General features: G+C 34.3%; 1 protein-coding gene across 1 annotated transcript in view; it reads right to left on the reverse strand.

The window, feature by feature from the left end:
• LOC100371442 (histidine ammonia-lyase) overlaps positions 1 to 12,137 on the reverse strand; it is a 39,261-nt gene that overhangs the window by 23,029 nt on the left and 4,095 nt on the right. Inside the window, exons 2-7 of the mRNA XM_006825925.3 lie at positions 11,706 to 11,769; positions 9,638 to 9,665; positions 9,288 to 9,362; positions 6,344 to 6,416; positions 2,836 to 2,902; positions 922 to 1,085 (exon numbers count right to left, since the gene is read on the reverse strand). Coding sequence (XP_006825988.2) covers positions 922 to 1,085; positions 2,836 to 2,902; positions 6,344 to 6,416; positions 9,288 to 9,362; positions 9,638 to 9,665; positions 11,706 to 11,769 — 471 coding nt within the window. The remainder of the gene's footprint in view (positions 1 to 921; positions 1,086 to 2,835; positions 2,903 to 6,343; positions 6,417 to 9,287; positions 9,363 to 9,637; positions 9,666 to 11,705; positions 11,770 to 12,137) is intronic.

Consider the following 12,137-nt stretch of genomic DNA (forward strand, 5'->3'; position numbering starts at 1 on the left):
ATTGAAATGCGATAATTAGTTCTTGGGATATACATGTTGGCGGATAATTGGTTAACTATTTTGAAACATAGAAAATTGATATGCACAGATTTCAACATAAAACTAATCAGGTCTGTGGATTGTTCTGGGGCAAGTTTCATTAGAAAAGGATGATTATTGGTGGAAAAAATTAAAATTAAATTATTATGCAAATTTGGTAATTATTAGATGTATGTAAATCCAAAACTAATGAGGTCATTCATTATCCTAAAGCATTTATATACCAAAATTCATTAAAATAAGATGATTAGTACTTGAGATATTGGAAAATTCGATGAATTATTATGAAAATTAGGTAATTAATATGAACAGATTTAACCCAAAATTGATCTGATCTGTGCATTGTCCTAGAGAATTGATGTATCAAGTTTCATTGAAATGTGATGATTTGTTTTTGAGATATTGGTAAAAAAGCCAAATATTGACTATTATGCAAAAAAATGTGCAAATTTCAACCAAAAACTGGCCAGGACTGTGCATTGTCTATAGTATCTATGTACCACATTTCATAGAAATCTTACAAGCGGTTCTTAAGATATCAAGTTACATGTAATTAGTATGCAAATTTTCTAATAACTGGAGACTGTTATAAACTATAATCATTCATTGATTTATATTTAAATGGTTTATAATAAGTATGCTAATTAGCTAAATATGCTGCATAGAATGTTATAAACTTTTACTTTTAAAGTTTCAACCTATTTGAGTAAACTGTTTGCAAAGATATACAAATAACATGCTAAAACCAATTAATTATCATAAAAATGTGATATGTACATGCAATCCTAGTGGCATATAATTAAAGCTAAACTAACAAGTACAGAGAAAGTCAAGGTTTTACTCAATGTGAGAAAACCACATGATATCTGATTTTATACATACCATTAAAGGCGTCAATATACTGCTGTAATGTCTCGCACGAAATTCCACTGTATCCTTTAGCCAACACATTAATACGTAAAGCCATCAACATCCTCGTCTTCTGAATATTTAAGGGTTCTCCGACTCCTGCTGCATGGGATCTGATCAAGTTTTCCTGCAAATCACTATCATGTGGGAAGACAATTTGAAAGTTATGTAAGAGTGATGACACAAATTCAAAATAGATGTTCAATCATGATTTTTTCAAACTGAATATATTTGCTTTATTAGAAGCACATCTTCATAAGAAGTGCATGTAAAACAAAAATTTATCTTATACTGGATTATTTAAATATAAAATATTCATCAGTATTCATTCCTTTCTTGGCATTTATAAACTTAAAAGAATGTACGCCAAGAATAGACTACTGTACTGTACCATATTTATAAATAACTAAAATATTACTCAATTATAGATACAAGCAGCCTGTCGGCTGAGATAGCTCTGCTGTTAGCAATGCACATTGCAATTAAAGAACAGAAGATGTCATAAAACAAAGAACAATATGTATAGTTTCAAAGCAACAGGACTTACTGTTTTCAACAAGATTTCAAAAATATCACTTTTCACCAAAAATAATTAGCAAAATTAGATAATTGAAGATATCACCACGAAATTAACAAATCTGAAAGAGGTCCACATGTAGTACCTATATATGTAATATAAAAGCAATCAGACTTGCGGTTTTCAACAAGAAGTCAACAATATGACTTTTTACCAAAAATGACAAAAATATTCACCAAAATTAGAGAATTAAAGATATCATTACAAAATGAACAAATCTGAGAGAGGTCCACATGTAGTACCTATATATGTAATATCAAAGCAATTGGACTTGCGGTTTTTAACAAGAAGTCAAAAATATCACTTTTTACCAAAAATGACAAAAATATTCACCAAAATTAGAGAATTAAAGATATCATTACAAAATGAACAAATCTGAGAGAGGTCTACCCAAGGTACATATACACCAAGTATCAAAGCATTCAGGCTTGTAGTTTTCAAGAAGAAGTTGAAAAAGTAAAACATTGACACGGACGTCAGACGACGACGAACAATCACTCATATGATAAGCTCCGCTCGACAAAGTCGACAGCAGAGCTAAAAACTGCCGAAAAATTGCCCTGGGCGGTTTCTTGGTCCCATTTTATTTTTTTTAAGACCGAACAGCCGTTTAACAGCCCTGGGCGAATTTACGGCAGAATCCGGTAGTACCTATATACATGTATGTAATATCAAAGCAAATGGACTTGTGGTTTTTAACAAGAAGTCGAAAATATCACATTTTACCAAAAATATTCACCAAAATTAGAGAATTGAAGATATCATCATGAGATGAACAAATCTGAGAGAGGTCTACCCAAGGTACATATACACCAAGTATCAAAGCATTCAGGCTTGTCGTTTTCAAGAAGAAGTCAAAAAAGTAAAACATTGACACGGAAGACGACGATGACGGAAAATCACTCATATGATAAGCTCTGCTTGACAAAGTCGACAGCGAAGATTTTAAAGTTGTATTAAAAATAATATGGAGGTTCATGTAGTAGTTCACTGTAAAAATCCAAAGCAACATTTTCACTACATTGTTGCAATAAGTGACAAGATTTATGTTTAAAAAACTAAAGTTTTACTCCATCTACTGCAAGTTCAGTAGCCATTAATATAACAGGCGACTAATGAATTATGAAGTTTAACAACTATCTACTAACCAAGTACTGGACATAATTGCAGATTTATGACAAGTACTTTGTTGGTAGATACAAACTGTAGTTGTTAAAAATTTATTGAAAAACAATTTACAATACTTTATTTTACCACTATCACCAACATATGTATATTAAAACTTGACTTATTTCAACAGTGAACATTACCTTAACTTCTCAGTAGGAATCACTACACTGGCAAACTTCCCAAAACCAGTATTAATACCATAAGCCACTGAGGATAAAATATATCGTTGTTAAATGTTTTATAAGATTAAAGTAAATGTAACCCATTTTATATATCCAGGTATCAAAGACATAAAATAACTTTTTGAATAATTAGAGTAATTTTTACAAATTATTTCAGAAAGACTTAACAGCGATAAAGTGATATAAAAGAGATCGTTTGTTTGGAAAGAAATTAATTGACCTTTGTTTTTTCAACTAATTATAAAATAAATATTTTAAGAAAAATTGATATCTTGTATCACAATATTAATTATCACTTACAGAATGGTTCAACCCCTATCTAGTCAAGTCAATGTAAAAGTACATAGGGCTGGTAGGGTAAGGGTTAAACCTTATCTGGTCAAGTCAATGTAAAAGTATATAGGGCTGGTAGGGTAAGGGTTAAACCTTATCTAGTCAAGTCAATGTAAAAGTACATAGGGCTGGTAGGGTATGGGTTAAATTTTATCTGGTCAAGTCAATGTAAAAGTACATAGGGCTGGTAGGGTAAGGGTTAAACCTTATCTGGTCAAGTCAATGTAAAAGTATATAGGCTAGCAGGATAATGGGTTAAACCTTATCTGGTCAAGTCAATGTAAAAGTACATAGGGCTGGTAGGGTATGGGTTAAATTTTATCTGGTCAAGTCAATGTAAAAGTACATAGGGCTGGTAGGGTATGGGTTAAACCTTATCTGGTCAAGTCAATGTAAAAGTACATAGGGCTGGTAGGGTATGGGTTAAACCTTATCTGGTCAAGTCAATGTAAAAGTACATAGGCTAGCAGGATAATGGGTTAAACCTTATCTGGTCAAGTCAATGTAAAAGTATATAGAGCTAGCAAGATAAGGTTTACATGTATATTTGTAACAAAACATAAAGTCACAATCCCGGCATTGTATCAATGGGTAAAAATGTAACTGGCCCAGTCGTCATTCACAACCAATTTAGACTGGTTGTGACTTCTGGCCATTTAAATATTAGAATACCAGTAATCTGCAAGAGTTTTGTTTTATGAGAATTTGTTTTATGTAAATAATTTCAAATTTCATGACTACGATATCCATAATTTGGCAAATAAGAAATTAGACAATATCAAAAACTTTATAATGGCTCATCCCAGATAAGATGTACAAAGTTCTTTAGTAAAATCAAAATTTTATCAGCTATTCAGAGAAAAGAATCGGTCAAATTAAAGTCCGCCAAGAAGGTTATGTTTTCAGAAGCATTAATTAGTCTGTGAGCAACTTAGTTATGAAAGGATTCCTCTGAACTTATTCCCAGTGTGTTTTTTCTCAATGAACTCAAAATATTGGTGCTGATCCAGATCACTATATGGATCCAGCATGTTTTTCGAAGGATACTTTATCATTGCAAGAAAGGCCCATTTTTTAACTAATGTGCAGTGTTTTGCAAAAAATTACAGAATAAGATCGCAATTAATTCTATAAGATATCAAAGTAATCAAACACTGTAAGCCAACAAAAAAAAAAGTTACAGGCAACTATACACCAAATTGTAGCCCAAACTGTTTCTTTGCACAAAGGAAAACCCAAACTAACACTAAATTGTAGCCAAAACTGTTTATTTGCGCAAAGGAAAACCCAAACTAACAGCAAATTGTAGCCAAAACTGCTGAACGAGTACTGTGTCAACAGATTTGATGCATATTCAATGGTTACAGAGATTCATAATAACATTTTTGATGTAATAGTGATATAATTGTAAATGCTAAGTGTATGTTTTTATGGACACAGAAACTAAATAAAATGAAGGTAGGGACATTAAATTTAGGTGTAAGTCACAATATATGAGGATATGAACTGCTTGCCAGAGGTCTGTGTTCTCCAAGTGCTTTCTATTTCATCATAAGTCAAGTCATATTATAACAACTCATTGTCAATGATATAGTCCCTATTGTTATTATAGATTTTGCATAACTTAAAAATCGGTATCCATAATATGGACCGACATGTATGTGATATGGCTCTGTGGAACTGCAATTGTTCAAACAAGATGGCTGCCAGTCAACGATTAACAACTTGATGGTGAAAAAATGTATGTGCATTTGTATGGTATGATATCTGATGTATGTGTGAAGTTTGAACTTGATCGGTTGAAGAATTTTAAAGATGCATTATGTAATCAAGCCACTGAGAATGTCACAACCCCTTTTGTTCTTGTACATTATTAATACATGACAAATGAAATGTCAGCATGTATATGTATCAAGTATATGTACCAATTCTACTACTGAACTACTAGTAATTACTTGGACTGCCAGACAATTTAAAATGTGAATTTCTAATGTCTATGTTGGAAAAATGTAAACCATATATCGCAATTCCAATTATGGTGCATTGTGGGATAGTTATGTCAGATTGCAGGAGCAGACACACTTCATGATCGGCGGTGTAGTGTTTGATTCGATCATAACTATGCCACAATACACAATGATTTGGAATCGTGATATGGTCTATCATGGCTGCCAGTCAACCATGTTGGATTGTATTGTGACACAAATAAACTGTTGTTGATATGCTAGAACATAAATGTCTGTGAACCAAGTTTGGACATACTGTAAAATGACTAATTTTCACTGGGTTTAAATTCCGCTGAATAACCATTTCAGGCATATTTCAGTGGGTTTTAAATTCACGGTTTTATCATTTAGATAATGTGTTCTATGCCAAATTTTATAAATTCACTGGGTTTTAATTTAGCGCATTTTCCAGTCAGCAAAATAAGCGAAATTAAAACCCAGTGAATAATTACCCCCTTTACGGTAAGTGGACAGTGTGAACTTAAGATATAAGTACAAATGTGCAAACAATTTTTTTTCAAACAAAATGGCTGCTGTTCAGCCATATTGCATAGATTCTCGATAAAAATCTATGCTAACAAGAGTTACCCATATTCTAAATTTGAACAGAATTGGCCAGCACAATTTGGAGATAATGCTCTACACATAAATACATATAAAATGTAGGTTTTTAGACAATTTTTTTGTATCTGATAGAACAAAAATCTGTGGCATATGTATAACACCATGTACCAATCATGTACCAAGTTTGGGGAAAATCAGCCCATTGTTATCGTAAACAGGGGCTAAAAAATATGGCCACTAGTCGGTCGTTTTGAATCCAATCAAAAAAATAAAACAAAGTGCATCATGATCCCATTACGTTTCAATGCATGTACAAATTTTGAACAAAATCCCTCTTCGCATGACTGAGATCTGATTCCAGAATCGTGTGATTTTGGCATTTTTTTTTAGCCTAAGATGACTGCCATTCAGCCATCTTACAATTATGAAGTCACACAAATTCCTAGCAGTAAAAATTAAACAGTTTACTGTTGGTGGTTACTGTACCTTATACAAGACTAGTGACCTGTATATAAAATAAAATACACATGAAGTATTGGTGACAGTAAATAAAGTAGTTTTACCTTTGTTTTCTTTGATGATGTTTTCTAATAGTAACCTAGCTTTTGTGACCTTCTCCCAGGACTTCTCGGTCAACTACAATAAGTATAAAAGCAAGAAAATCACAAATCCAATAGATTCGATTAAATTCAACTTTGTAAATATATACTGAAATATATCTTATATCAGCACAGACTGGTCAACACTGAAAGTAAGCATTATATGTGGGACTAAGGGTTATCAAGACACAAATTTAATTTATTTTTCAATCACATATAATACAAATTATCCACCAAAATTAAATGGTCAGATTTGTCTATGGCATGACAGCTTAAGGTAGCGAGACTATTATTTGTGTTGAAAATTACGATTTTCACATTTATTTATTAATTGATGAAATGCACTTTCATCTGATAAAGTCAACGTAACCTAGAATGTCATGTAAGTTGGTTAAAATGTAGATTTTCTGAAGGGAAGCAAGGCAGCTTCAGTAGTGTTTTCCAAAATCAACAACACAGGTTTAATCTGTGTGCCTATAAGTTTCAAAGTTTAATTCAATGTTAGGATGTGTTATCAGTAGCTATCTGACACACAATGAGTTTCAAAAAAAATTTGAGTGGTTTGTCTCCGCCCCTGTTTATTTTACAGATTAGTCATTTGCATATAAATGTGTCAGACACAAGGTCACACAGCCACTGAAAAAAATCATTGATTTTGGTGTTTTCATCTGCCGATTTTATTGAATTATAGCTACCCCATTCCTTTATTTTTTGGTTTCCAATAGCCTTACACATTTGGATGCCCCTACACATGTTAAAACATACCTTGATGTGAAAACAAATCGCTTGTGCCAATAAACAAGCTTGAAAATCTTTGCTGTGACTTCATCAACGATTTCTAGGAGTTTATTTTTTTCAAAATACTAGGTCTTTAACAAAAAATAACGTATACTTAATAGTTGTGTTCACGTTACACGAAGTATGGGCTAAGATTTAAGCTGATTTAGGCTTATCTAGCATATTTGCATTTCGGCTAGACCCAATTGCGTCCACGCACAGGGAGGGCCAGTCGTTAGCTTGGGCTAAGGGGTGCCATTAGTCGGTGACCTTTGGTAAGCCGCTATTTATGAACGAAAAATGGATGACACATGCGAGGTTCTATTTCTGCTGCTGGCATGTTTCGTTCTAATTTTGAAGCGACGTGCACAGGAACGCGAGAGAAGACGGACCCACCTTATTTGGATGCACATAAACAGTATACAACGGTCGTAACAGAATACAGAGTTTTATTAATGCATGTCGTAGACAGCGAACCAAATTTATTTTGTCCACGATTGGAGCTGCTGTACGCTCTACTACAGTGACCCGATTAGTGTGGAAGCGAGCACGGAGTAATGACTGGTGGAATATTGTCGTTATACGAACATGGGACAATTTTCACACCCAAAGGTCGCCGCAGAGGGCGCTTAGCCCTGGGCTAAGCGTTCGCGCATACTTCGTTAGCCTGTGCTAAGGTCTAGACCGCGTCTTAAATTCGGAATAGATTTAACCCGTACTTAGCATTCCTTAGCCCGTGCTAAGCGTTCACGCACGTTTTCTAAGCACGGGCTAAGGAATTTGACCTCTTAGCCCGTGCTAAGGAGCTGTGCGTGAACGCAACTATTGTCGTCGGATTAACTCCAAATTTTCACAGCTCTAAGGTTACAATGAGAGGAACTTGAATGTGTCCAGACAAACTACTTCATGGATTATTTACCAATGTGTTGTGGTTTGAGTTGGGGGCAATGCGACTAAAACAGAAATTAAAATTCAGGACACTGTTTTTCAAAACGCGTTGCTTGAATAAAACTGACCAGACACATTCAATTTACCAGACTATTGAACAACTAGGAAAAGTGAAAAAAAACTTATCACCAGCATAAATGCATAATTATTTTTTTTACAAAAAAAGTAATTTTTTACTTTTGATTAAGTAACGCAGCGTAGAATGCAGATACGGACATGGCAAACACGCCTTTGTAAAGGTTGAAGTCTGGCGATTCTAAAAATATATACTTTCCTGGGTCTATTTGTAGTCATTTGGTCACAATTAGAAGATAAAACAAGCATGCAAATAATAGTCCCGCTACCTTAATTGACAATGTGCATACTTGGCTGTATAGCATGTAAAAAGCAGTCAGCAAGTACTGTAAATTACTCTGTTATTGCATTCATGTTATACTTAGGAGAAACATATAGAAGATGACCAACATAATTAACACTTGAGTTTTGTGATAACCTACACCATAGTGAATCATGATGAGCTCAATTTATGATTGATTATGTTCAATAACAAATCCGATGTAGAGATAACATATATTATTATTATACATCTGTCACAGTAATGCCATAATTTTGCTATATTTTACGGGGTATTTTCATCCTACCATATAAGGAAATTTGAATTCCAAATATGGAATGATTATGTGCATAAGCGTCCTCTAATAGTAAAAACAAACATGGCTGCCACCTAAGTTTGACCTGACTTCACACAAAGAAGTTCGCTGACTCTGTTCTACACATTCCCATGATGTATCCTTGGAAGGAAAAGATGTATAATAATACGGTTATTACGAGGATATCTCAAAGCATGCACTGAGACAGTACACTGCGCATCAACCTCCGTTGCACATCGGTCAATACTCCCACTCTACTGTCTTATTATGCACTGAAAATAATAGGATTTATCGGTCTGAAAAATGTGAACGTGTTTGAAGGAGTTCTTAATTTGGAAATTGTGCGACATATGTAAACACTTTACTTAGTTTACTTCACACACAGAAGCACTATAAAATATTTTGGTAGTATTTAATTATACCAAACGTTAACTCATTAATTCTAACATTTTACCAAGGCATTTATGTGCTTGCTGTACTTATAATAGAGAAATTAATAATTGTAATAACAGTATAATGACATGCACACTCACCTTTATTTTATATGTACCCAAACCAAGGTTCACCAAATCTTCTGGAGCCAGAGAATTACCATCAAGACTTAGATACTAGTAATTGTTTTTGAATAAAATTAAACAAAAAAATATATTTGATTATGTCCACTTTTCACTGCGTAGTGGTACCGGTAGGTGTGGTGGTTGTTTTGCAGTGTAGGTATTCCTAGTGGAATATTTTTTGCCGGAAAAGTTACTTGCAGATGGTTTGGTAGGTTGGGGAGTGAGAGGAAGGTTGCTGATAAGGGTGTTGGGGATGCGGTTTGTTGAGGTGGGAGTTTGTGGGAAATATGGGTACACTAATGCAATTAAATCATAAGCTTACTTACTTGGTCAGCTTCTTTGAAAGAATGGTTACTGAAAGATAAAAGTCAAGGAAATCCAAAATTGTCTGGCACTTCTATGTATACTCATATCCAAATTTAAATTCAATTGTGCCCACTCTTTGCAGCAAAAATGGTTGTGTATATGCGTTCGGCTCGAATCGCCTTGAGCAAAGTGCGGCTCCAATAAACCCTCATGGTTGAACTCTGCACCATCCCTCACGGTGAACTCTGATAGGGTTGGACCCCGATATGGCTCCAACCATGTATACACATCAGGACCCAACAATCAGGCCGAAATCAAGCCCTCAATCATCTTCTTCAAGTATCCTCTTATTTCAATTATGGGGAAGAAAACAACATTTGTAATTTTGAGTAATTTCTGGTTTGAAGAAGAGATACGCGACCTAATATCTATTTAGCAGAGTAAAAAAATACTGCAATAGATTGATAGCTCAACGAAAACAGAAAAAATGTGTACAAAATTATGTGACAAAAACTTGAGTGGACGACTGAACAGATCCAATGGCAATTGAAGAAACCGAAGATAAAAATCTTAGAAGCAATCACAGTTCCTACTTGGTTTAGTTTGACAACTGTTACACATACAATGTATCACTACAAGATGGTAATTTTGCATGACAATAGGCTGTGACACATTAAGCTCATTTTAGCTGCTGTGTATCATGTTTATTCAAGACACCTAAATCATAACACTTTATTTATCTTTATTCTCCCAGCTCAACAGCATCATGCAAAGCACAGTCCCTCTATCCCCGGTCTAGAAATGGCTATTGTCTTGGGTGCGAATTACCTGTTGTTCTCAGACTGTGCTGTGCTGATAGCAGAGCATTCTAATGAAACGATCGATTCATTGTTCCCTTAATATCCTAGTTTTTACAACCAAAAAAACCATATATTTTGATACTTTATATAGATTTAGAAGCTCAACTCAATTCTTTAGCTGGCGAGTCTTTCTATAGTGGCATATTGACATTCAAATTAATTTTTTTTTCCAAGCATATATTTGCAATGTAGTTTACAATGCTGGCAACATCATGTCTATAAGAACAACAACCTGCAGTATTAATTCTTTAGCACTGCCAGAAATTAAGTAGGTGGACTTTTCTTTGCCCCAACAGGGCTCGAAATTAACTTATATTTTTGGTAGCCCAAGTGGACTACCAATTTGTGTAGCTGGTAGCCCCAAAATAAATTCTGGTAGTCCAGTTTTTGATTTTGTAATTTAAGATTATAAAAATATTCTTTAAAAGATCTTGACTACCTATCTGACCTGTACATGCCATGTTGTATAATTTTGTTTTTGGACACAAAATTTTTAAATTTACCATTGTTTCTGAACTACACAGAAATAAAACAGATGATAGACATCAGCAAAACTACATGTAGGTAGCAGATTGTTGCAATTTCTAGTAGCCATTGTGGGCTACCAACTTTGAAATGTGGTAGCCCCATCATGAAAACTGGTAGTCTGTGGACACAGGACTACTGCTAATTTCGAGCCCTGCCCAATGAGAATTTATTTATGGGCGACATTTTGTTTATGATTTACTGAACTTACTTTTACCCATTTTATAGTAAGAAAACTGCATTCATCCATACTATGTTTTCATGTGAATAGATAGGTACATTTACTTTTTGGTGATGTGGTTAGTTTTTCTTTCGGATGTTCATATTTTGATAAATCACGGTAATATGTTCTGTTCTGTTTTCAGTTTATTATTGCAGTGCTAAAGGTAGGGGAGGCTCAGCTTTGTGGCTAATTGTCCAAGGTGTGAACGGTTGATTTACTCGCAACCAGCCCCGGGACAATAGACTGACAATAGAGTGTTTCCAGACAGGGGATAGAGGGACTGTGTGCCAAGTAAAGAAACAACACCACAAGCACGACACCGAAATTGTTTTCAATCATGTTGTTTTCATTTTTTCATTCTAAGTGTTTGATGGCGCTGTTCAGCTCTGATCGAACTGAATTAAACTCTGGCAGATCTCGGCTCTCGTTCGGCCCGACTGTGTAAATGATGAAAACTGGTGACTTATAGCAAAAGGATACATTTGTTGGCAAGTAAGATATTCTTCTGTAAAAGTGTCATCAACATTCTTCACATTGCTCAAAACTGGAGGAAACAAAGAAATGAATGGTTACTGTGTAATAATATGGCTGACTATATGTGTGAAGTAGATATGAAACCTGCGGACAGGAAGACAGTATGAGTTGCAAATGCAGCTGATGAGCACTGCTGCATCAGAGGTCTCAAAATTGTAAATACCATATGCATTAATTGGTAAATGTAGATGGAGACAAACCTTTATTTTAGCTGGAATTAATTTTCACTGAAAAAATTTTTGGGTGTTTTGTATGAAATTTATTTCCACTGATTTTTGACAAGTTGAATGTGAAATATATTGGGAAAAAGGTATATTCACTGGATTTTATTTTCACTGAATCATTCCTTCAGCGAAAATACCGAAAATTAATTCCAAG

This window comes from Saccoglossus kowalevskii, chromosome 3 (assembly GCF_978046115.1).
Source record: "Saccoglossus kowalevskii chromosome 3, keSacKowa6.1, whole genome shotgun sequence".
Lineage (NCBI taxonomy): Eukaryota > Metazoa > Hemichordata > Enteropneusta > Harrimaniidae > Saccoglossus > Saccoglossus kowalevskii.